Source organism: Hyperolius riggenbachi, unplaced genomic scaffold, assembly GCF_040937935.1.
Source record: "Hyperolius riggenbachi isolate aHypRig1 unplaced genomic scaffold, aHypRig1.pri scaffold_474, whole genome shotgun sequence".
Taxonomy (NCBI): domain Eukaryota; kingdom Metazoa; phylum Chordata; class Amphibia; order Anura; family Hyperoliidae; genus Hyperolius; species Hyperolius riggenbachi.
This window is the reverse complement of record NW_027152685.1, coordinates 2,413-30,000: the sequence shown is the minus strand read 5'-3', so window position 1 is coordinate 30,000 and position 27,588 is coordinate 2,413. Positions and strand designations below refer to the sequence as shown.

The 27,588-nt window shown below is 47.4% G+C and overlaps 1 protein-coding gene across 1 annotated transcript; it reads right to left on the bottom strand.

Moving 5' to 3' along the window:
- Positions 1-2,134: 2,134 nt before the first annotated feature.
- LOC137543922 (relA-associated inhibitor-like) lies at positions 2,135-22,765 on the bottom strand. The gene is made up of 8 exons (XM_068264992.1): positions 22,676-22,765; positions 22,507-22,592; positions 14,972-16,540; positions 11,895-12,032; positions 11,018-11,151; positions 5,056-5,222; positions 3,892-4,088; positions 2,135-2,689 (listed from the first exon to the last, which is right to left on the bottom strand). Exons 1-8 carry the CDS (start codon positions 22,704-22,706, stop codon positions 2,651-2,653), a joined length of 2,361 nt encoding a protein of 786 aa, XP_068121093.1. The 5' UTR covers positions 22,707-22,765; the 3' UTR covers positions 2,135-2,650.
- Positions 22,766-27,588: the final 4,823 nt, after the last annotated feature.

Sequence of the window (27,588 nt, the reverse complement as noted above, 5' to 3'; positions counted from 1 at the left end):
TCCCCAGAGCATTCTGGGAGACCAGCTATGTTTTTCTACTGGCTTTAGAATTCCCAGTAACGAACATTCCGCAGAGATCACCTGCTAGTTCTTAAAGAGAGTCTGAAGCCATAACAAAATACCTCTATTATTGGCCAGTTTTCCTAAAGAGGAACTCCAGTGAAAATTATGTAATAAAAGAAAGGTGCTTCATTTTTACAATACCTATGTATAAATGATTTAGTCAGCGTTTGCCCATTGTAAAATCTTTTAAATCCCTGATTTACATTCTGACATTTATCACATGGTGACATTTTTACTGTTGGCAGGTGATGTAGCTGCTGCTTGCTGTTTTGGCAGTTGGAAACAGCTGTACACAGCTTTTTCCCACAATGCAACAGGGTTCACAGACAGGAAACTGCCAGGAGTACGTACTCAGAGTTTATTGTGGGAGGGGTTTCACCACAATATCAGTTATACAGCGCCCCCTGATGGTCTGTTTGTGAAAAGGAATAGATTTCTCATGTAAAAGGGAGTATCAGCTACTGATTGGGATAAAGTTCAATTCTTGGTCGGAGTTTCTCTTTAAGCAATAAGATCATATCTAAAACACTGCATCCCCGCAGAAGAACTAGATATTTATACCTTCCAAATCCCAGGGTAAAATTCCACGACTTTCCAGACTTTCGTGGATTTTGTTGCCCGGGGGAGGCAGAGCTTTGGGCTGTGGCTCTGCCTCTGCTCTCATCAATCTCCGCCTCTCCCCGCCCCTCTCAATGAAAGAAGGCAGAGTGGTGAGGAGAGGCAGAGATTGACGAGAGCAGAGGCACAAATCTACTGCACAAATCTCTGCCTCCACCCTGCAGGGGACCTGAATTTTGGGGGTATAAATAGATAGTTCTGCCTCGGGAATGCAGCGTTTCAGCTATGATCTTATTGCTTAAAGAGAATCTGTATTGTTAAAATCGCACAAAAGTAAACATACCATTGTGTTAGGGGACATCTCCTATTACCCTCTGTCACAATTTCGCCGCTCCCCGCCACATTAAAAGTAGTCAAAAACAGTTTTAAAAAGTTTGTTTATAAACAAACAAAATGGCCACCAAAACAGGAAGTAGACTGATGTACAATATGTCCACACATAGAAAATACATCCATACACAAGCAGGCTGTATATAGCTTTCCTTTTGAATCTCAAAAGATCATTTGTGTGTTTACCTTCTGTCCCCTTCTTCTCTCATGCACTGAACATTACAGGCTTCCTGCAGACAGCTCTGCATGTGCCTGTGTTTGTAATTCCTCAGTATGTGTCAGCCAGCTACTTTCACAGCCTAACAGAGGAGGATTTTTATTCAGCTCTCTTCTATCACTGATAAGATAGCAGAGAAGCTGCTGGCTTATGTAAATAAAACACACACTGGAGTGTGCATAGAGGAACAGACCAGCACGGAAGAGTTGGCAGCATTCCAGACACAGGCTGACAAGTCTGACAAGGGAAAGATACATTGATTTATTACAGAGACCGTGATAGTACAAAGTGCTGCAGTGAGCCAGAACAGATTAGAATAGGTTTAGGAACTTGTAGGATGGTAGAAAAAACGTTGTAATTTTTGTTACAGAGTCACTTTAAAGAGGAACTCCAGTGAACATTTTACTGTTGGCAGGTGATGTAGCAGCTGCATGGTTGTTGGCAGTTGGAAACAGCTGTAAACAGCTATTTCCCACAATGCAACAAGGTTCACAGAAAGAAAACTGCCAAAAGTTCGAACTTTTCTTGTGGGAGGGGTTTATTGTGGGAGGGGTTTTGCCACAATATCAGTCATACAGCGCCCCCTGATGGTCTGTTTGTGAAAAGGAATAGATTTCTCATGTAAAAGGGGGTATCAGCTACCGATTGGGATAAAGTTCAATTTTTGGTCGGAGTTCCTCTTTAAGATAAACAGCCAGTAAAAGGAGTTTTTTTCCGGCTTCAGACTCTCTTTAAGATGTCGCCGCCTGTGATCAATTTTAGAAGGCAAGTCAGGGTGGGAGGGCTTGGCTGTCCATCGATGTTGTTGCCCTAGTTTGTCCCCAATGAAGGCTCTTTTGATCTAGCCTTCCTCTTACACAAGGGTTGCAGACACTCCGCATTGACACACAGGAACAGTACACGAGATTGTTAAAACACAATTTATTTTATTAGAAAAACCACTTCTAAAAAGAATGAGAAAAGGGGGAGGCTTTAAAATGCCCCACCCATCCTACTACCAAATTAAGGTGCAAACCGTGTACGGCAACACACACCGCATACCCCACACACTCGCCACTGACAGGCGGGCGCACACATACACATGGTAAAATGCTCTACATCCATAAAATCATCACACAAACACGCGTACACACACAACCTACAAAAATACACGTGTGTGCACATATTAAAAACAGCTACGGGGATACATACACATGCACTGGGCACTTACACCTAAAATGTAGACACTTGTACACATACAAAACATTTGCCCAACACGCAAGAACACGTGTGTAGATACCCCACCTACACATACTGTACAGTCAACACAGGTACATACATGTACGGATTACACACACACGGATTATAAAAATGGTATTCATACAGACACATACATCACACACACGCATGTTCCTCCAGCAATGACCACATAGGGTTCTTCTGTCACATAATACTGCGCTGCGGGCGGATCCGGGGGTACATCTACAAAAGAGGAAGAGAGGTCACATAAATGATCACCAATATTGGATGAATAATGAAGCACATCTGAACTCTAGCACAGCACACAATGAAAAGTCTTCATTCCACATAAAGTCGCTCAAGAAATTCACTGCTCTGTGTTTAGCCACATCAGAGTGTCCAGTTAGTTATCAGCAGTTGTAAATCAAAGCTGTGCCCCTGCTGCTGGTCATCACTGTAGCTTAACTCTTTCAGTGCTCCCGGAAAAGTGAAATCAAGCTTTTTTTTAGAATTCCATAAATTGTAATCGGGATTTTTTTTCTCCCTAAGGCAGGTGTCACACTCGAGTCCATGGAAAACGGCAGCATTTTTCATTGGCGAATCTGCAGTGTCTGTTCAGTTTTTGGCCCAGCCAGCTGACCCTCTACTTAGGTAAGTAGCCATTTGAGGCACTATTTTCACTACAGGTACACTTTAAACCACTGTAGACATGCAGTTAAAAATACCAGTATGGCCACTAAGCCAATAGACAACACCACCCACAGGGCAACTAGGCTAATTAGATTCTCTGCCCAGTGAACTGAGGCCAATTGTTTTGGGGTTACTTACTGTACCCCCTTTCTCAAGGCATACATCATGGTGTCCCAAGTCTCACATAAAGGGGTACACCAAGTGAACCCAAAAGCAATTGTCGAATTTATGATGGTGCTGGTCATTACAGAGCTTGGCTAATGTTAACCCATAAGCAGCTTTAATAGAGTTATCTTTTTTGACCTCAGTCGGCAGAACTCATGCTGTAAATTCTTGGAATGCTTTGATCTCTCTCTACAAGCAGAAAATATAGAAACTGAAAGCCAAAGTCCTCTGTTATTGCTTCACACTGCCCCCTAGTGACAAGTAGTCATAAATACACAGTACTAATTAGAAGCAGGAAAATTTAACAAATAAGAAATGTGCTAAAAAATTAATTGGCCTGGAGCACTTGCAAGCCTCTAATTAAATTGGCTGCTAAACGGTTAATGATTCAGCCTCTCCAACCATCAGATATTAGGCAGGATGGCCAGGGGCTCTGCCCATCAGATAATGTACAGGCCCCTTTACGCTTTGGAGAATAGACAGCATAGCTTTGCCTGTGGCCAGACACAGTATATTCACCACACTTCACAGATAGAATCTGCAGCATGTTGAGCACTGGCAGTGGAAGGCACACGGCTTAGACTCCTTACCCCAAAGTAGTTGCGTGGTATGTAGCCCTCCCGTCCGCACAGAGCAGCCCACCACCAGGTGCCGCCTTCTCCATCCTTCCTGAGGACTGTGACCGAGTCCCCCTCGCGTACAGACAGCTCGTCTGCAAACTCCGCCGTGTAATCCCAGAGGGCGTAAACCACTCCGCTCTGCGTCTCGCCCATACACTGCTCCACCTCTGAGGTAACGAGAGAGAACGGCAGGTCAGCATTTGATGAGGGATAAAACAGGGAAAAGGTTTGGGAGACAGGATGAGGAAAAAATAGGAAGAGGAGAAAGGGGCAAGAGGAAAATGAGGGAAGAGGGGGTGAAAGGCGCAGAGCTTGGAGGACAGAAGAGGAGAAAAGGAACAGATAAAGAGGAGGTAAGGAAAGCAAGGGGGGGGGGGGGGGGGGTATTAAAGGACAACTACAGAGGCTGCCATATTATTTCCTTTTAAACAATACCTGTTGCTTGTCAGTCCTGTTGGTCTATATGGCTGCAGTAGTGTCTGAATCACACCAAAAACAAGCATGCAGCTAATCTTGTCAGATCTGACAACGTCAAAAGCACCTGATCTGCTGTATGCTTGTTCAGCGTCTATGGCTCAAAGTATTATGCTGAATACACACCATGCGTTTCCGCGTCGAATGGGTCCGTCGATACGCGTCAATTCGATTATTTTCGAGCATTTCCGAACGCATTTCGATGATTATTAGGTCGATTGCCATGTAAAGTATGCCAAATCGACCTGACGTTCCATCGAAGCTTGAATCGGACATGTCGGAAATAATCAAATCGATGCGTATCGACGGACGCATCGAACGCGGAAACGCATGGTGTGTATCCAGCATTAGAGGCAGGGGATCAGCAGGGCTGCCAGGCAACTGGTATTGCTTAAAAGGAAATAAATATGTAAGCATCCATCTCTCTCGTTACAGTTGTCCTTTAAAAGGGGGTGGGGGAGTCAGAGAAAGGAGAGGGAAATCAAACAGGGGACATTAAAGAGAAGGGAAGGGGAAGATTAAAAAAAGCGAGGGGTTTTGTTGGGAAAAAAAAAAAAAAAAAAAGGGGGAGGGGGAAGAAAAAGAAAAAAAGAAGGTGGGGAAGATAAGGGAGGGGTAAAGGGTAAAGCAGAAGGGGTGACAAGTGATTAGGTACATTACCAGTTAGGTAAGTCAGACACTCCTTATAACCCTCTCTGTAGGGGTCACACTTGTCCACAGCTAAGCTGCCATCACTGTGGGTTGTGGCAAATATGGCGGCACCATGACGCACCAGCATGGAGCAGATCTGCAGGTCATTACATGAAGCTGCACAATGAAGAGGAGTCCTAGGAGGAGAGAAAATCATCGTTACCCTGCCAGCCACTACAGGACCACCCCCACCCCCACACACACACACGCCTCCAACCAATGACACCATTCCCAAAATCAAATCATCGCCCATTATTCACCCAATACCACTCCTCCCCCATCTTATCATATACCACCACCCACTTACATTCTTCCCTGCTCAGGTCTGCTCTTCCTACCACTCTCTGACCCACAACTTACCTCCCCCCAATCACATCTCCCCCCCCCCCCCGCTACTGATCATAAACCCACCAATGCCATACTTCTATCAGCACTGCTCTCTAGGTCTCCTCCCCTTTTCCATCATACTACCCACACAGATTTCACACAGCTTCCTACCTTACTCCGCCCACTAACCCTTCCCTAGTTCTATCTCTTCCAGCTTTCTACCACATCACACTGTGGGTTGGATTCACTGAAAGCAGGATAACTGCTATCACAGCAGTTATCACGCGAGCTGCCGCGCGCAAAAGGTAAAAAGTGCTTGTGATCGCTCGCAAACCTTCGCTTATCACGCAAAGTAATGCCGTTCAAAGATCGCATGATAACTGCTGTGATAGCAGGTATCACGCTTTAGTGAATCAAGCCCGTGTGATGTCACGCATGCGCCCACGTTACGCCGGTGACCACGTGGGGCGCAGACACAGCCCGGAGCCGGCGGTGGACATGGACAGGTAAACTACACTGCACTGAGGGGGCATTTTACATTAAAGGGTTCCGTTGTGTTCATCCCGATATCGCACGCCGTTACCGCCGCACACCTGACAGAGCATGTCGGCCCTACATCTTGCAGCAGGTCTACAGATACATGCGACTAATGTCGGCCCTACATCTTGCAGCAGGTCTACAGATACATGCGACTAATGTCGGCCCTACATCTTGCAGCAGGTCTACCGATACATGTGACTAATGTTGGCCCTACATCTTGCAGCAGGTCTACAGATACATGTGACTAATGTCGACCCTACATCTTGCAGCATGTCTACCGATACATGCGACTAATGTCGGCCGTACATCTTGCAGCAGGTCTACAGATACATGTGACTAATGTCGGCCCTACATCTTGCAGCAGGTCTACAGATACATGTGACTAATGTCGGCCCTACATCTTGCAGCAGGTCTACAGATACATGCGACTAATGTCGGCCCTACATCTTGCAGCAGGTCTACATATACATGTGACTAATGTCGGCCGTACATCTTGCAGCAGGTCTACATATACATGTGACTAATGTCGGCCCTACATCTTGCAGCAGGTCTACAGATACATGTGACTAATGTCGGCCCTACATCTTGCAGCATGTCTACCGATACATGCGACTAATGTCGGCCGTACATCTTGCAGCAGGTCTACAGATACATGTGACTAATGTCGGCCGTACATCTTGCAGCATGTCTACCGATACATGTGACTAATGTCGGCCCTACATCTTGCAGCAGGTCTACAGATACATGCGACTAATGTCGGCCCTACATCTTGCAGCAGGTCTACATACACATGTGACTAATGTCGGCCCTACATCTTGCAGCAGGTCTACCGATACATGTGACTAATGTCGGCCCTACATCTTGCAGCAGGTCTACCGATACATGTGACTAATGTCAGCCCTACATCTTTCAGCATGTCTACCGATACATGCGACTAATGTCGGCCCTACATCTTGCAGCAGGTCTACCGATACATGCGACTAATGTCGGCCCTACATCTTGCAGCAGGTCTACCGATACATGTGACTAATGTTGGCCCTACATCTTGCAGCAGGTCTACAGATACATGTGACTAATGTCGGCCGTACATCTTGCAGCAGGTCTACCGATACATGTGACTAATGTCGGCCCTACATCTTGCAGCAGGTCTACAGATACATGCGACTAATGTCGGCCCTACATCTTGCAGCAGGTCTACATATACATGTGACTAATGTCGGCCGTACATCTTGCAGCAGGTCTACAGATACATGTGACTAATGTCGGCCCTACATCTTGCAGCATGTCTACCGATACATGTGACTAATGTCGGCCCTACATCTTGCAGCAGGTCTACAGATACATGCGACTAATGTCGGCCCTACATCTTGCAGCAGGTCTACATATACATGTGACTAATGTCGGCCGTACATCTTGCAGCAGGTCTACCGATACATGTGACTAATGTCGGCCCTACATCTTGCAGCAGGTCTACCGATACATGTGACTAATGTCAGCCCTACATCTTTCAGCATGTCTACCGATACATGTGACTAATGTCGGCCCTACATCTTGCAGCAGGTCTACAGATACATGCGACTAATGTCGGCCCTACATCTTGCAGCAGGTCTACATATACATGTGACTAATGTCGGCCGTACATCTTGCAGCAGGTCTACCGATACATGTGACTAATGTCGGCCCTACATCTTGCAGCAGGTCTACCGATACATGTGACTAATGTCAGCCCTACATCTTTCAGCATGTCTACCGATACATGCGACTAATGTCGGCCGTACATCTTGCAGCAGGTCTACCGATACATGTGACTAATGTCGGCCCTACATCTTGCAGCAGGTCTACCGATACATGTGACTAATGTTGGCCCTACATCTTTCAGCATGTCTACCGATACATGCGACTAATGTCGGCCCTACATCTTTCAGCATGTCTACCGATACATGTGACTAATGTCGGCCCTACATCTTGCAGCAGGTCTACCGATACATGTGACTAATGTCGGCCCTACATCTTGCAGCAGGTCTACAGATACATGCGACTAATGTCGGCCCTACATCTTGCAGCAGGTCTACATATACATGTGACTAATGTCGGCCCTTCATCTTGCAGCAGGTCTACCGATACATGTGACTAATATCGGCCGTACATCTTGCAGCATGTCTACCGATACATGTGACTAATGTCGGCCCTTCATCTTGCAGCAGGTCTACCGATACATGTGACTAATGTCGGCCCTACATCTTGCAGCAGGTCTACCGATACATGCGACTAATGTCGGCCCTACATCTTGCAGCAGGTCTACCGATACATGCGACTAATGTCGGCAGGGGCGTAGGAATAGGCCCTGCAGCCCCTGCGCCCGCGGGGGGGCCCGGCCCCCCCCCCCCCTGGGGCCCGCTCGGGGCCGTTTTGTGGGTGCTGGAGGGGTGGCAGCATGAGGGGAAAGCCTTGCCCACAGTCGGCGGGGAGAGGGGTAGTTCCCCCCTCTCCCTCACCTCGGGGCTCTCCCCTCTGCGCTCCCCCCCAGCTCGTAAGTGTCTGTGGGGCTGTGGTGGGCAGCGAGCGGCGGGCAGATACATACCTGCTTCCGTGCGTTCCATCGGAGACTTCTCCCTCTAGCGGCTGACGTCACTTCCGGAAGTGACGTCAGCCGCTAGAGGGAGAAGTCTCCGATGGAACGCACGGAAGCAGGTATGTATCTGCCCGCCGCTCGCTGCCCACCACAGCCCCAGACACTTACGAGCTGGAGGGGAGCGCAGAGGGGAGAGCCCCGAGGTGAGGGAGAGGGGGGAACTACCCCTCTCCCCGCCGACTGTGGGCAAGGCTTTCCCCTCATGCTGCCACCCCTCCAGCACCCACAAAACGGCCGCGAGCGGGCCCCGGGGGGGGGGGGGGGGGGCCCGCTCAGAAAATCTGCAGGGGGGCCCGGTGGGGCCTAGTTACGCCCCTGAATGTCGGCCCTACATCTTGCAGCAGGTCTACCGATACATGTGACTAATGTCGGCCCTACATCTTGCAGCAGGTCTACAGATACATGCGACTAATGTCGGCCCTACATCTTGCAGCAGGTCTACAGATACATGCGACTAATGTCGGCCCTACATCTTGCAGCAGGTCTACAGATACATGTGACTAATGTCTGCCGTACATCTTGCAGCAGGTCTACAGATACATGTGACTAATGCCGGCCCTACATCTTGCAGCAGGTCTACAGATACATGCGACTAATGTCGGCCCTACATCTTGCAGCATGTCTACAGATACATGCGACTAATGTCGGCCCTACATCTTGCAGCAGGTCTACAGATACATGCGACTAATGTCGGCCCTACATCTTGCAGCAGGTCTACAGATACATGCGACTAATGTCGGCCCTACATCTTGCAGCAGGTCTACAGATACATGTGACTAATGTCGGCCCTACATCTTGCAGCAGGTCTACAGATACATGCGACTAATGTCGGCCCTACATCTTGCAGCAGGTCTACAGATACATGCGACTAATGTCGGCCCTACATCTTGCAGCAGGTCTACAGATACATGTGACTAATGTCGGCCGTACATCTTGCAGCAGGTCTACCGATACATGTGACTAATGTCGGCCCTACATCTTGCAGCAGGTCTACCGATACATGTGACTAATGTCGGCCCTACATCTTGCAGCAGGTCTACAGATACATGCGACTAATGTCGGCCCTACATCTTGCAGCAGGTCTACCGATACATGTGACTAATGTCGGGCCTACATCTTGCAGCAGGTCTACCGATACATGTGACTAATGTCGGCCCTACATCTTGCAGCAGGTCTACCGATACATGTGACTAATGTCGGCCCTACATCTTGCAGCAGGTCTACAGATACATGTGACTAATGTCGGCCCTACATCTTGCAGCAGGTCTACCGATACATGCGACTAATGTCGGCCCTACATCTTGCAGCATGTCTACAGATACATGCGACTAATGTCGGCCCTACATCTTGCAGCAGGTCTACAGATACATGTGACTAATGTCGGCCCTACATCTTGCAGCAGGTCTACAGATACATGCGACTAATGTCGGCCCTACATCTTGCAGCAGGTCTACAGATACATGCGACTAATGTCGGCCCTACATCTTGCAGCAGGTCTACAGATACATGCGACTAATGTCGGCCCTACATCTTGCAGCAGGTCTACCGATACATGCGACTAATGTCGGCCCTACATCTTGCAGCAGGTCTACAGATACATGTGACTAATGTCGGCCCTACATCTTGCAGCAGGTCTACAGATACATGCGACTAATGTCGGCCCTACATCTTGCAGCAGGTCTACAGATACATGTGACTAATGTCGGCCCTACATCTTGCAGCAGGTCTACAGATACATGCGACTAATGTCGGCCCTACATCTTGCAGCAGGTCTACCGATACATGTGACTAATGTCGGCCGTACATCTTGCAGCAGGTCTACAGATACATGTGACTAATGTCGGCCCTACATCTTGCAGCAGGTCTACAGATACATGTGACTAATGTCGGCCGTACATCTTGCAGCAGGTCTACCGATACATGTGACTAATGTCGGCCCTACATCTTGCAGCAGGTCTACCGATACATGCGACTAATGTCGGCCCTACATCTTTCAGCAGGTCTACCGATACATGCGACTAATGTTGGCCGTACATCTTGCAGCAGGTCTACCGATACATGTGACTAATGCCGGCCCTACATCTTGCAGCAGGTCTACCGATACATGTGACTAATGTCGGCCCTACATCTTGCAGCATGTCTACCGATACATGTGACTAATGTCGGCCCTACATCTTGCAGCATGTCTACCGATACATGTGACTAATGTCGGCCCGAAATTGGTTGCATCGGTGATCGGGCATGCTCTTGGTGGCACAGATTTTCATCCGATAATCAAATCAGATTGTCAATCAGCCGCCAAGTCGCCTGATGTATGGCCATCTTAACTCCTATTAACAAGCATTCCACCAATCATATCTCTCACTTTTTGTGTGTTCAGACCTCCCTGCCCCCCCCCCCCTCCCCTAAGTAACATCACCGGTCCCCCCTTACCATCCATGGCTGTCTGCCGCATTGACGTTCGCTCCACTACTGATGAGCAGGTTGACAATGTGGTAATTGGCTCCGCAGATGGCATTGTGAAGGGCAGTGATCCCCTCTTCATTCGGCTGACTTGGATCATTCACCTAAAAGACAGGTAACAAAAATCAGAGAGGAAGAGGAGGAGCTCTGTGTGATCTAGAGGAGGAGCTCTGTGTGATCTAGAGGAGGAGCTCTGTGTGCGCTAGAGGAATAGGAGCAGTTCTGTGTGCGCTAGAGGAAGAGGAGGACCTCTGTGTGAGCTAGAGGAGGAGCTCTGTGTGCGCTAGAGGAAGAGGAGCAGCTCTGTGTGCGCTAGAGGAAGAGCTCTGTGTGAGCTAGAGGAGGAGCTCTGTGTGCGCTAGAGGAAGAGGAGCAGCTCTGTGTGCGCTAGAGGAGGACCTCTGTGTGAGCTAGAGGAGGAGCTCTGTGTGCGCTAGAGGAAGAGGAGCAGCTCTGTGTGCGCTAGAGGAAGAGGAGGACCTCTGTGTGAGCTAGAGGAGGAGCTCTGTGTGCGCTAAAGGAAGAGGAGCAGCTCTGTGTGCGCTAGAGGAAGAGGAGGACCTCTGTGTAAGCTAGAGGAGGACCTCTGTGTAAGCTAGAGGAGGAGCTCTGTGTGCGCTAGAGGAAGAAGAGCAGCTCTGTGTGCGCTAGAGGAAGAGGAGGACTTCTGTGTGAGCTAGAGGAGGAGCTTTGTGTGCGCTAGAAGAAGAGGAGCAGCTCTGTGTGCGCTAGAGGACCACATGTGGCCGTCACTGACTCACTCTGTATTAGTTTATTGGAAGCTGACCTTCAGTTCCCACAATATGGTGCAGCAGCTGAGTCACCGGTCATCTATATCGGTACCTACCTCTTGTAATGCCTGATTCACCACATCCAGCTCCCCAGTGAGCGCCCCATCGAGCAGCAGAATGAGCGGATCCAGACGGGCGCGGCGAGGGTGCGACTTGCGTGGAGAGCTGCGACCTTTCAGAGCTGAACGAAGCTCCTGGAGGAGGGAGGAGGAGAGAGAAAGAGGGGGAGAGACAGCGAGAGGAGGAGGGGGAGAGACAGCGAGAGGAGGAGGGGGAGAGACAGCGAGAGGAGGAGGGGGAGAGACAGCGAGAGGAGGAGGGGGAGAGACAGCGAGAGGAGGAGGGGGAGAGACAGCGAGAGGAGGAGGGGGAGAGACAGCGAGAGGAGGAGGGGGAGAGACAGCGAGAGGAGGAGGGGGAGAGACAGCGAGAGGAGGAGGGGGAGAGACAGCGAGAGGAGGAGGGGGAGGGACAGCGAGAGGAGGAGGGGGAGGGACAGCGAGAGGAGGAGGGGGAGGGACAGCGAGAGGAGGAGGGGGAGTGAGAGCGAGAGGAGGAGGGGGAGAGAGAGCGAGAGGAGGAGGGGGAGAGAGAGCGAGAGGAGGAGGGGGAGAGAGAGCGAGAGGAGGAGGGGGAGAGAGAGCGAGAGGAGGAGGGGGAGAGAGAGCGAGAGGAGGAGGGGGAGAGAGAGCGAGAGGAGGAGGGGGAGAGAGAGCGAGAGGAGGAGGGGGAGAGAGAGCGAGAGGAGGAGGGGGAGAGAGAGCGAGAGGAGGAGGGGGAGAGAGAGCGAGAGGAGGAGGGGGAGAGAGAGCGAGTAAGATTGAGAAATTTAGGGAAGTGGGGGCAAGAGAGAGAGGGTGTGTAGAAAGAGGGCGGCAGGAGGGGTGAAAGAAAGCGAGAAAGAGTGGGACAAATTACAAGAAATGGGGAGAAGGGGGGGGGGGGGGGGAGAAAATGTGAGGTGGGAGGGCACCAAGAAGAAGAGAATGAGGGAAAAGGTTGAGAACGAGGGGGAGAAAGGCGGGGGTGGGGGTAGCGAGAGAATACACGTTATCTCTGGCACTAAATATACACAATTATATCAAGACAATTTTCAATTAATATCATTAAAGTGCGCCTGAGATTGGAGGAGGGGGGAGTAACATAAAAAAAACATACATACCTGGGGCTTCCTCAAGCCCCCCTCCCTGTCCTCTGCCACCACCTAGATCCTCCCCAATTCGGCACGAGAAGTCCTTCAATCTGGGGCGTAATGCGCATGGGTGGGCCGGCTCCGACTAAAGGACTTCTGGGCTGAATTCCAGGCGGCGGCGGCGGCGGACAGCGAGGGAGCGGTCAGGCTGGAGAAAGCCATAGTTATGTTTTTTTATATATCCCCCGTCTCAAGTGCACTTTAAGCTAAAGACACTCTGCACACAAAAAAATGCCCCTGGAGTAACTCACCTTTGGGGGGGGGGGGGGGGGGGGGGTGGAAATCGGAGCCTCTGGATCCTATCTTGGCTTCCCCTGTCCTCCTCCGTATTTACCTTTCTCTGTTCCAGCGGGGGCGCTGTTGCGGCTCTCGGCTCAGAAATAGCCGAACTCAGTCGGGTCTGCTCTACTGCGCAGGTGTAGGAGACTTGCGCCGTAGAGCAGACCCAACTGGGATCGGCTATTTCGGAGCAGAGTGCCGCTACTGCGCCTGCACTGGAGCCGGAAAGGTAAATATCTACATCCCCGCTGTTCCTGGACCCGCAGCAAGACCGCCGTGGGGCAGAGGAGGACGGGGGAAGCCTCGATAGGATCCAGAGACTTCCCCCTCCCGAGGTGAGAACCCCCCGGGGCATTTTCTTCCATACAGATTTCACATTAAAGAGGAACTGTAACCAAATTAACAATGAATAAAATTGCTTATTGTTTTACAATATTCACTTATAAATGATTTTGTCAGTGTTTGCTCATGGTTATGTTGTTTTTACAGTCTGACATTTATCACAGGCGGTGACATCTTTACTTCCTGTCAGGTGCAGCTCTGCTGAATGTTTGTCCCAGAGAGTTCTAAAGCCGGTACAGAAACAAACCTCCAGAATGCTCTAGGAGGAGAATTCCGCATAATAAACAGCCTAGGCTAAACATCACTGGGAGGCGGGGCTACATACAAATAAACAGCAATATAGGACACGTTTCTGATGTTGAAACCAGGATATTTAACGTGAAAGTGGATATCCTGAATAATTTACTACATTTTACTGCATGGCAAGACAGTTTCCCTTAAAGATTGCCTGTGATATAGACCGTGATCCGTTCTTTCCCATGCTAGCAGGCAGCAATATTTTATCTTGGCCAAAAAGGCACACTGGAGGAGTTGGGGGTGGGGGGAGATTGGCTCTTAAAGGGTATCATGAAATCACGGCTTGTCCTGAAGAAGTCACACAAACATGACGTCATGCTATATCAGGGTACCTTTCCTTTCACAATGTCATCACAGACTTCCTTTTACCTTCACCTCTATACAGCTTTTAAAGGATACTCGAAGTAACATGTGACATGATGAGATAGACATGGGTATGTACAGTGCCTAGCACACAAATAACTATGCTGTGTTCCTTTTTTCCTTTCTCTGTATGAAAGAGTTAAATATCACATATGTAAGTGGCTGACTCAGTCCTGACTCAGACAGGAAGTGACTATAGTGTGTCCCTCACTGATAAGAAATTCCAACTATAAAACACTTTCCTAGCAGAAAATGGCTTCTGAGAGCAGGAAAGAGATAAAAAGAAATTTCTTATCAGTGAGGGTCACACTATAGTCACTTCCTGTCTAAGTCAGGACTGAGTCAGCCACTTACATACCTGATATTTAACTCTTTCAGACAGAGAAAGAAAAAAAAGGAACACAGCCTAGTTATTTGTGTGCTTGTCACTGTACATACACATGTCTATCTCATTATGTCACATGTCAGTTCGGGTATCCTTTAAGCTTTCCTTCATGACTCCCTAGCCAACATTTCACCCTAGCCTCTGCAGCCTTTTAAGCTTTTTTTATCCATGACCCATTACTTAACATTTCACCTTAGCCTCTAATGCAGCTTTTAAGTTGTCTACCACAAAATCCCCACCTCCCTTATATCTTGTATTGCCACTCTTCTCCTTACCGGTGTCTGGCTTTGTGTGATCACCAAAGGAACGCCTTGTTCGCCTTCTCCTGGCACAAGCGCTGATGCCCCAACTCTGGACTCTGAGGCCTCCAAGATGATGGTGATGGGTTCTTCAGGCTTGGGTAAAGTGGCCTCAGGTTTTTCTTCTGGTCGAGGCTCCTCTGGTATGGGGACTAATTTGAAAAAGTTGGGCTCCTCTACTACCAGTTCCTCCTGGATAGGGCTTTCTCTGACAGAGGGCCCCTGAAGCTTTTCCTCAGCTTTTGGTTGCTCTGGAGTAGAAGATTTAGGGGTGGCTTTCCCAAACAGTCTGTTCATAATTTGCCGGTACTGGCGGCGGTCGGTGGGTAGCGGTGGACCCTGTGAGGTTTGTTCCTGGGAGCCGCGTCTTCGTAGTGGACGTGGTATGTCTTCCAGCACACGCTGAACATCAGCATAAGAGTCGGGGAGATGTGGCTGAAGACGGGTGGGGCTGAGGGGGCGGGGAACCTCTTCGATTGCTGGTGGAGGCACAGGCGTCGCGGCAGAAGGACTTGGCAATTCTGGTATCACGGGTATGGATGGTGGCGGAGCAGCGGGAATACTCATGGGACTGGGTGGGGCATAATTCTGGGGTGGAATTTGGTGGTGTTGCCAAAAAGCATTTTGCAGTTGGAATATCATGGAGAGCGGTAGTGGCCGGTGAGGCTGACCTCTTCCTCCTTGTGGGGGCACCGGAATCCGGGAGATGGGCTGCTGAGGTGGAAGGGACCTCGGCAAACTTCCAGTGCCAGACTTCCAGACAGAGTCTGGCCCTGGAAGCATGCGGTCCATCCCTTGAGGAATGCGGTCCATCCCTTGGGGGAGGCGGTCCATCCCTTGAGGAATGCGCTCAAACCCTTGAGGAATGCGTTCCACCATCCCAGCAGGAACACGGTCCATCCCTGCAGGAACACGGTCCATTCCTTGAGGAATGCGGTCCACCATCACTTGGGGAACGCGGTCCATCCCCTGAGGAACACGGTCCATTCCTTGAGGAATGCGTTCTACCATCCCAGCAGGAACGCGGTCCATCCCTTGAGGAATGCGGTCCACCATCCCAGCAGGAACGCGGTCCATCCCTTGAGGAATGCGGTCCACCATCCCAGCAGGAACGCGGTCCATCCCTTGAGGAATGCGGTCCACCATCCCAGCAGGAATGCGGTCCATCCCTTGAGGAACGCGGTCCATCCCCTGAGGAACACGGTCCATTCCTTGAGGAATGCGGTCCACCATCCCAGCAGGAACACGATCCATCCCTTGAGGAATGCGGTCCACCATCCCAGCAGGAACACGATCCATCCCTTGAGGAATGCGGTCCACCATCCCAGCAGGAACACGATCCATCCCTTGAGGAATGCGGTCCACCATCCCAGCAGGAACACGATCCATCCCTTGAGGAATGCGGTCCACCATCCCAGCAGGAACACGATCCATCCCTTGAGGAATGCGGTCCACCATCCCAGCAGGAACACGGTCCATCCCTTGAGGAACACGGTCCATGGAGGAGAACTTGTAGCCTCTGGGCAGAGTAAAAGAAGTGTCACCCTAAAAGGAGAATGAGGACAGGTGAGATACATAGGATACAACATAAACTGTGTCTGTACAAGCATAAGGGGCGTCCAGCTTATCCAACATTGGTTTCATTACAACAGCCAAAGAGTAACGACATATTATTGCAGATAAATTACCTGGTGTCATGTGTAGCCACAGCAACCAATGAGAAGTCACTACTGTTGGTCCAGAGAGTCAGTGCACTTACTGATGAGAAATGCTCACTCAGTGGTCTCATCATTCAGGACATTTTCGGTCTAGCTTGGTGCCAGGGGTGAGGACACACCCTGGTCATCCACTGCCTACTAAGAATGTTCCAGTGTACATTTGTAAATGTTTAAATTAGTGTACTGGTTAAGGGCTCTGCCTTTGACATGGGAGACCAGGGTTGGAATCCTGGCTGGGGTCAGCACCTATTCAGTAAGATGTCCTTGGATAATACTCCTTAACACTGCAGGGTGGCCCTTTGAGCGCTCCCAGTGGCTGCAGCTCTTGAGCGCTTTGAGTCCAACAGGAGAAAAGTGCTATACGGGCCAGTGCACACCAAAAACCTCTAGCAGATCCGCAAAACGCGAGAGGTTTTTGAAGCAGATTTCAGAGCGATTCTAGGCATGTTTAGAGAGGTTTTCTAAACATGCTTAGCGTTTTTTGGAGAGTTTTTGTGTAGCAGATTTCATTTATTGTTACAGTAAAACTTACTGAACAGCTTCTGTAGCAAAAACGCCTGGAAAACCGCTCTGATCTGGTGTTTTTCAGAGCGGTTTTCCACTTTCCTATACTTTAACATTGAGGCAGAACCGCCTCAGAAATCTAAAAAATGCTGCAGCCCCCGAGTTTGTGTTTGTGGAAAAAAACGAACTGCTGTGGTGTGCACCAGCCCATTGAAATGCATTAAAAATGCTCTCGAACCGCTCTGGTGTGCACCAGCCCTACAAATGTTAAGATAGGAGGATTAAATTACTTGGGCCTGTACCCCGTAACATAAGGCGATGTCACTACAAGTGTCAGTATCACGTGGTACAGGTGCGTCTCTGGAGGAGACCAGGATTCTCATCGGTGTGACAGGTGAGCCTTCAACATTGCACACAGGCACGGGCGGGGCACATACACTTGAGGGGCAGCACACGGGACGATTTCCAATATATTTCATGCTAAAATCTATTGGAAACTGCTGTGCAGTGTGTGAGCAGGCCTTAGAGCCCTCTCTGATCAGTTTTGATAGACGGTCAGTGGTTGATCTGGTGGCACACGGAGTAATGTGTGGCCATCCCTGAGGTTATCATTTATCAGAATGGATATGGCTCGGTGCTGTATGGCGACACATTCAGGAATTTGTGTACGGAGGGGCGTTATGTACACCGTGTGCTGTACACAGACAGCGTCATCGCGGCCAGGACTGCGCAGACAATGAGCAGCACTGCAGCTTGCTGTGTCACTGGCCCCGGGGCTCAACAGATCATAAACCCGTCACTTTGACTCCTCACCTAGATATTGTTCACACATCATTCTTCCAATGCCCCGAAGCCGAAGTGTGAGGTTATGTGACCTCACGGGTGACACAAACCCCTCCAGGGAAAAAACAATTCTAACTAGGCAAAGTATAGCGATAATGAAATACTTTGTAAGCTTTACATTGGAACTTGAAGCAACACACACACAGGTACAGTAAAACCTTGGATTGAGAGTAACTTGGTTTAAGAGGCGGGAAAATCAATTTTGTAATTTGATCTTTCCCCTGTGTCACATGACTGCCATGGCAGATAAGCTCATTTGAAAACTCAGGGTGTTAACAATATGTCTGCTTCCGTGAAAACAGGAAGTAGAAACACTGCAGATTTTAGGATTTGTATCAACTGCAACAAAGAAATGTTTTTGTTTAAAGGTTATTATGCTGATGCGTATCTTTTAGAACAGAGAGGACGTCTGGGTTCAGGTCCGCTTTAAAGGACAATTGAAGTGAGAGGGATATGGAGGCTGCCATGTTTATTTCGTTTTAAATAATACCAGTTGCCTGGCTGTCCTGCTGATCTAGTAGTGTCTGAATAACACCTGAAACAAGCATGTGGCTAATTCAGTCAGACCTCAGTCAGAAACACCTGATCTGCTGCATGCTTGTTCAGGGGCTATGGCCATAAGTATTAGAAGCAGAGGATTGGCAGGGCTGCCAGGCAACTGGTATTACTTCAGAGGAAATAAATATGGCAGCTTCCATATACCACTCACTTCAGCTGTCCTTTCATCTGCTGATGACTTCTAGCAGACAAGTTTTACACCTACTACCCTATTTTCAAACACTATATGATTAATATAAGTTTCTGTACTATTTAAGTACCATTATCAATGTTCCTTTAGTGGCATCGATTGCTTTGTTCTGTGCTTATTCTGTTTTTGGTACTTTGTAAAAGATGGTTTGTATTGATGTCATTTATATTTATTTCCTTCAATGTAATGGTTTACTAGCTTCTCTAAGCCCGCCCCCCCCCCCCCCCCCCGACTTGTACATACTATTTTACATTATGGCTAACTCTAAAAGAGTGATTTAGCAATCCAGGTTAGCAATAACCACCACATTCCTCACAGGTGACAGTCACATGATTGCACAGGTGTGCTCAAATGTACACACCTGTACAGACAGATGATATAAGCGCTTGCACAGCTGTACAGACAGATGGCGCACACTACTGCAGAGACACAAGTGAGACACATACACACCTGTACAGACAGATGAAATATGTGCTTGCACACCTGTACAGACAGATGGCGCACACTACTGCACAGACATGAGGCACGTACACAGGATGTACACCCACTAACCCACAACAGAGACAGAGCTGCACAAAGAGATGGCACACACAACTATACAGACAAAAGCTGGCACACTACTGTACAGACTCGCTGCACAAACAGCACAAAGACACAGCTGTACAAAGATGGTACACACTGGATATACAGACACAGGTAACATACACACACGGGATGTACAGACACAGATGGCGTACACACACGGGGCGTATACACACAGACACTGGATATACATACACAGTTAACGTACACATACAGGATGTACAGACACAGATGGCGTACACACAGACACTGGATATACAGGCACAGATGGCGTACACACAAACTTGATATACAGACACAGGTAATGTACACACATGGGATGTACAGACACAGATGGTGTAGTAGACACACATGGGATGTACAGAGACAGATGTCGTACACACACGGGATATACAGAGTCAGATAGCGTAGACACATGGGATGTACAGACGCAGATAGCGTAGACACATGGGATGTACAGACACATGGGATGTACAGACACAGATGGCGTACACACACGGGATGTACAGACACAGATGGCGTACACACACGGGATGTACAGACACAGATAGCGTAGACACATGGGATGTACAGACACAGATAGCGTAGACACATGGGATGTACAGACACATGGGATGTACAGACACAGATGGCGTACACACACGGGATGTACAGACACAGATAGCGTAGACACATGGGATGTACAGACACATGGGATGTACAGACACAGATGGCGTACACACACGGGATGTACAGACACAGATGGCGTACACACACGGGATGTACAGACACAGATGGCGTACACACACGGGATGTACAGACACAGATGGCGTAGACACATGGGATGTACAGACACAGATAGCGTAGACACATGGGATGTACAAACACATGGGATGTACAGACACAGATGGCGTACACACATGGGATGTACAGACACAGATGGCGTACACACACGGGATGTACAGACACAGATAGCGTAGACACATGGGATGTACAGACACAGATAGCGTAGACACATGGGATGTACAGACACAGATGGCGTACACACACGGGATGTACAGACACAGATGGCGTACACACACGGGATGTACAGACACAGATAGCGTAGACACATGGGATATACAGACACAGATAGCGTAGACCAGCCTTTCTCAACCTTTCTACCCTGGAGGAACCCTGCAAACTATTTTTTGATCTCGAGGAACCCGTACATTTATTTTTCAGGAGGCGTGGTCTTTAAAAGTATGTGTGGCTGTTTATTTCACTACCCTCATTACACTGCCACTCATTATACTGCCTCCTAAGCCCCTAATTTAGTGCTTCTTGTTACAGTACCACCTATTATAGTGTGCTCCATTATACATCCCCACGATGTGGGAAAATGCCAAGGAACCCCTGCAGAGTACTCAAGGAACCCTGGTTGAGAAAGCCTGGCGTAGACACATGGGATATACAGACACAGATGGCGTAGACACACACAGGATGTACAGACACAGATAGCATACGCACACGGGATGTACAGACACAGATGGCATATACACACATGGGATATACAGACACAGGTAGTGCACACACATGGTATGTACAGACACAGATGGCGTACAAACACATGGGATGTACAAACACAGATGGCGTACACACACGGGATGTACAGACACAGATAGCGTACACACATGGGATGTACAGACACAGATGGTGTACACACACGGGATGTACAGACACAGATGGCATACACACACACAGACACAGGTAATGTACACACACGGGATGTACAGACACAGATGGCGTACACACACATGGGATGTACAGACACACACGTAATGTACACACACGGGATGTACAGACACAGATGGCGTACACACACATGGGATGTACAGACACAGATGACGTACGCACACGGGATGTACAGACACAGATAGCGTACACACATGGGATGTACAGACACAGATGGTGTACACACACACACACACACACACACAGGTAATTTACACACATGGGATGTACAGACACAGATGGCGTACACACACATGGGATATACAGACACACACAGGTAATGTACACACGGGATGTACAGACACAGATGGCGTACACACACATGGGATGTACAGACACAGGTAATGTACACAGACGGGATGTACAGACACAGATGGCGTACACACACATGGGATGTACAGACACACGGGATGTACAGACACAGATGGCGTACACACACATGGGATGTACAGACACACACGTAATGTACACACACGGGATGTACAGACACAGATGGCGTACACACACATGGGATGTACAGACACAGATGACGTACGCACACGGGATGTACAGACACAGATAGCGTACACACATACGGGATGTACAGACACAGATAGCGTAGACACATGGGATGTACAGACACAGATGGTGTACACACACACACAGGTAATTTACACACATGGGATGTACAGACACAGATGGCGTACACACACATGGGATATACAGACACACACAGGTAATGTACACACAGGGGATGTACAGACACAGATGGCGTACACACACATGGGATGTACAGACACACAGGTAATGTACACAGACGGGATGTACAGACACAGATGGCGTACACACACATGGGATGTACAGACACACGGGATGTACAGACACAGATGGCGTACACACACATGGGATATACAGACACAGGCAATGCACACACATGGGATGTACAGACACAGATGGCGTACACACATGGGATGTACAGACACAGATGGCGTACACACACAGATACTAGATATATAGACACAGGTAATGTACACACACGGGATGTGCAGGCACAGATGGCGTACATACACATGGGGCCGTACACAAACACACTGGATATACAGACACAGGTAACACACATAAAATGCTTTTTACTCCACCAACAAGAAAATACTGTAAATAATTTTGATAGTACTTTTTTTTTTTTAACCAACTTTTGGGTACTTTTTACATTGGAAAATGCTTAAAATTTATCATAAAGAGAATATAAAAACTATCTTCTAGGAGATAATTCAGGATAAAAATGTAATTGTATAAGGAAGGACCACAGATTGCTAATACACACAATGTACAGACAGACAGATACACATGGCATGTACACACACAGGGATCAGAAGGACTCTTACTTTGCTCTTCATGGGTGCGGGATCCAAGCTGCTCTCCCTCCAGGCTTTCACCACAGGAACACCACCCAGAGAGGATCGCTCGGCTCCTGTAATGCAGGAAACAGGGTGGTATTGAGATAGAGCATGACCCTCACCCTGTACAACATCTCATGATTCCCTCTTCACTTACTGTCCTGAGAAGACTTCTTCTCATACACCATATCAAGATCTGACTCATTCCAGCTGCGTTGTGGGGGCCTCCGGCGCAGAGAGGAAATATCATCTGGGGAGAAACAAAGTCACAAATAAACTAAGATGGAAAAATGGAGATCCAGGTAGCCCCTGAACTGCCCAGACCCAGGACAGCCCCCGCGCCCAGACGCTGGAACAGCCCCCACACGTCTCCCAGACCAGCCCCCTGTACCCTGAAAAATGGACCAAACAAATCCTTCCAAGAAGGAATTGGCTTGTTCCATTATCATGCTGCATATATTTGCATAGTTCTGCATAAACCTTGAATTATTTGCGTGTCAAGTAAGGTCTGCAGTTTCTCCAGAAACTTGTAGAAGAGAGACATGGCCTCACATTCATACATGAAGATTAATGATTAAAGAAATGATCTTCACACCAATAAACAGAGAAGATGAGATGCAAATTTTTACTAAGCTGATGTGCATTTGGTTTTTTGTGCAGCTTGAACCACTCATAACTGTCTGCAAGCGCATGAGACGGACTGGTCCAGTGTCAATCTACATACAGACTACATCCAAACTTGTATCAAGCAAAAAAAAAAAAAAAAAAAAAGTGCAAATTACTGACTCTACTAATGAGCACAACTGCATCATGTCAGCACCAGAGTAAAGGTGGCCATATACTGTACCATTTTTTATATTTATTTTCTAATCAACAATTACAATCAAGTTTTCTGGATGATTGTAACAGTTGAAAATATCTGACCAATATATCACACGTGTGTTCAATTTCTCCCAATAAAAATAAATATTGAAAAATCTTAGAGGACAAATGAAGTGAGAGGGATATGGAGGCTGCCATATTTATTTCCCTTTAAACAATACCAGTTGCCTGGCAGCCCCGCTGATCTATTTGGCTGCAGTAGTGTCTGAATCACACAAGAAACAAGCATGCAGCCAATCTTGTCAGATCTGATAATGTCAGAAACACCTGATCTGCTGCATGCTTGTTCAGGGGCCATGGCTAATAGTATTAGAGGCAGAGGATCAGAAGAAAGCCAGGCAACTGGTATTGCTTAAAAGTAAATAGGACAGCCTCCATATTCCCTCTTGCGTCAGGTTCCCTCCAAAAATTACTTGGGTCTATAAATCAACACATTAACAATCTTCAATTTACCCAAAAATTAACCAAAAAACTGAATATTGAATAAAATAAAAAATGCAATCTGATTTCTCAAACAAATAAAAAAACAAACAAACAACTTTTCAACAGAACAGATAGTTTGTATTAGATTGATGTAAAATTGTATTGTATTGTATTGTGTGTGGCCACTTTTATACTGATGTGAATTGTTTTTGTTACCTACTTTTAAAAATTCAGATATCTGGGTAAAGCATGGCTGTAACAGTGCTGATCAGTGATGGTGAAAGGCACCCCTCCCTCTGCTTACGTCATAACTACTCCCATCTGACAAGAAGAAAGGCCCCTTTAAAGAGGACTGGAACGCAGAACGTCCTCTCTACTCTAAAAGAGACTCAACAGCATAATAACCTTTAAAGAGCAACATTTCTTTTGTTACAGCTGATACAAATCCTGCAATAAACCTGCAGTGTGTTTACTTCTGGCTTTCATGGAAGCAGACAGTGTTAACATCCTGTGTTTACAAATTAGCTGCTCTGCTGAGATTCCTGAGCGGACAGCTGAGAGATTAAATTACACTCGTGCTTAGTCACAGATGAGGGGGGATTAGCCAGGCTAAATTCTTTAAATACATACAGGATGCATTTCTCTCTGTTTTCCTTTTGTGTCCCGTGAAAGAGCTCAGGTCAGCTTTCATGCTATTTGGAAACTGATACAGCAATACTGCTTTCTGTACAGTTTATCGCATTGTGTGATCTGCTTTATTCATTTTATTGCTTATTATAATGAGCACCCTGCTACGTCAGCGACATCTTTCATGCGAGTCCCTTCAATGGATGACAGCTGTGGGGGAAGGTATTCTGTTACAGCTACATTTATCTTGGTCAGACAAAAGGCTGGAAATAATGCCAGGGTATATTGGAGAAGGTCCCGGACACCTCCCAGACAATGGCCAGGAATAGGCTAGCTGTTCAGTCACCCCCTCAGCCAGTGGAGGAGTTTCTGCTGTGTAGCTGCCAGCACTGAGGCAGAGGATAGGAATACATTCCCATTATTAAAGGACTACTCCAGAAAAAAAAGGGAAGCACATAGAATCTGACAGAACCAACAGCTTTTAGACTAGTCCATCTCCTCATGGGGGTTTTCTTCGTTTTTAAAAACATTTCCTGAACAGCAGTTGCCAAGTCTAACTGACAAAATAGTAAGATACCAGCCAGCCAGCCACAATACTCACATACTAATTTTGGCAATTTAAGTGGACCTGAACTCTTGCACAGGACAGAAGAGAAAAAAAACACAGAGAAATGCACCCTGTATGTAATTAGAGAGTTTAGCCTGTCTAATTCCCCCTCCTCTGTGACTAAGCTCAATTTGTAATTTGAACTCTCAGCTGTGTCAGCTGGCTGCCTTGGCAGAGCAGCTAATTTGTAAACGCAGGATGTTAACCCTATGCCTGCTTCCATGAAAGCTGGCAGTAGACCCACTGCAGATTTATTGCAGGATTTGTATCAGTTGTAACAACCAAGAAATGTTTTTCTTTAAACACTATTATGCCGTTGCCTATCTTTTAAACCAGAGGAAGTTGTGAGTTCAGGTCTACTTTAAACTGCCCTTTGAGGCAATGCTTTTAAAAACAAAGAAAATGCTGAGAATACCCCATGAGGAGACAGACTAATCCAAAACCTGTTGGATCTGTCAGATTTTAACTCTTTACTTTTTTTCGATGGAGTGGTCCTTTAAATAAAAACACCAAAGGACAACTACCCCCAAAAATGTGAAATGTCAAAATACATACATTTCTCCCAGAATTGCATGCACTATAAATTACTTCTTTTGTTTATTGCTGTAGCTTAGAGTAGGGAGTGACCATCTGAAAGATCTGTCAGGTTTTAGACTAGTCCATCTTCTAGTGGGGGCTTCTTAGTTATTTTGTCATTTACAAAAGCACTTACTGAACTGCAGTTGCTCTGTGTAACCAAAACAGTGTGCAAACAGGTAGGAAAGCTAACTGACATCTTTGTATAGATCCTTTTGTAAAGAATAAAAGGTAATACTGAGAATTCCCTATGAGGAGATGGTCTAGTCCAAAACCAGTCAGATCTGTCAGCTTTTTACTACCTACTGTAGTGTTCTTCCCATGCTCTTTTAGCCGGGTACTCCACCCGGCTAGTTTTGGTGAGCATCGGCTCACCACCTGCTCTGCTGTAGGAAGAGCTGTGCAGAGAAGCACCAGCTCTGTATTCTCTCATCTCGCACCATCCGGCTACTTTTTCATGCCACCCGACTGGAAAAAAATTCTGGGGAGAACCCTGCTACTGTAAGTGACAGCAACATAGGAAAATAAAAAGTAATTTATAGTGTATTTTACTCTGGGAGAAATGTACACTTTATGTATTTGTCAGGTGTATATCTGACCTGGTCAGCAGATATACACCTGGCCGCCCACTTCGCTCCTCCAACAACCTCCTCCTAACCACCCCACACATCTCGCACTCCCGTGCACGACTACAGGACTTTACTAGAGCTGCCCCCATCCTGTGGAACTCTCTCCCACTGCCCATCAGGCTCGCCTCCTCCTCCAACACCTTCAAAAAAAGCACTCAAAACTAATTTCTTCAAGGAGGCTGTTAATGTCATAGCTGTATGTTAATCCAAGTTTCATATATATGCACTTAATAGATATAAGGTGACACCAATGTTTAATAAGGCCAATGTAACACAGATGATTCAGATGAATAGAGTTACCCTTTAAAGTTAGTCTTGGATTCTTTCATTACAGACATGCTCTAGCCAAGACCTGGTACTGTGTGAGTTTTTTGTCTTCTCAGGAATTTCTAAACTGATATGGCGTGCCTGGTACTGCAACCTCCCATCGGGAGATGGTTCAAGACACACTAATAAAGGCCTTGAAAATAACTATGGGAACAGGATGCCGGAGAGATTGTGTGCTGCAGTCCAGACCAGGTGCAAGGCTGTGGGAATTCTCCGCCCTCTTGGAGTGAAAGAAGAAGACCCTCGGAGACACACATTATTATTGGACAAGTAAATTACATCATGACCACGTAATTTGGAGTATAAGAACTGGTGCACAACGGAAGTTGTTTCAGAAACCTTAAACTGCCTTGACCCTTTTGCTTGGCTTAACTGGGTTTCCCTCATGTATACATGTGCCATTTTTGAATAAAGCCATAAGTTGTTTTTCTTTTCGTCTCCTGACTTATTTTTGAAATCTTGGTGTATTGGTAAGTAAGTGACTTCCACAAGGCCTACATCAACTCAACACTACCCTAACCCTCTCTGCCAAGAACTTCTTGATGCACCTCCTCCTTTCGCATCACAAACCCCTCCCTCTAGATTGTAAGCCTTTGGCAGGGCCCTCTCCCCTTGTGCATCATACTTGACTGTGTGCACTTTGCCCAGAATTATGGAACTTGTATTATTAGCACTACCACTCCAGTGTATGATCTGGCATTGTATTACTATCTGCATTGTGCTGTGTATCTTATTGCTTGTTACCTGTATTGTTGTATCTATTGTCTATTACCTGTATTGTGCTGTCACCCCTGTTATTGTCTGTAATCCTATTTATTGTACAGCGCTGCGTAATATATTGGCGCTATATAAATCCAATAAATAATAATACATTTTGCAAAACAGTACTTTAAAGAGACACTGAAGCGAAAAAAAAACTATGATAGGATTTATATGTGTAGTACAGCTAAGAAATAAACATTAAGATCAGATACATCAGTCTAATTGTTTCCAGTACAG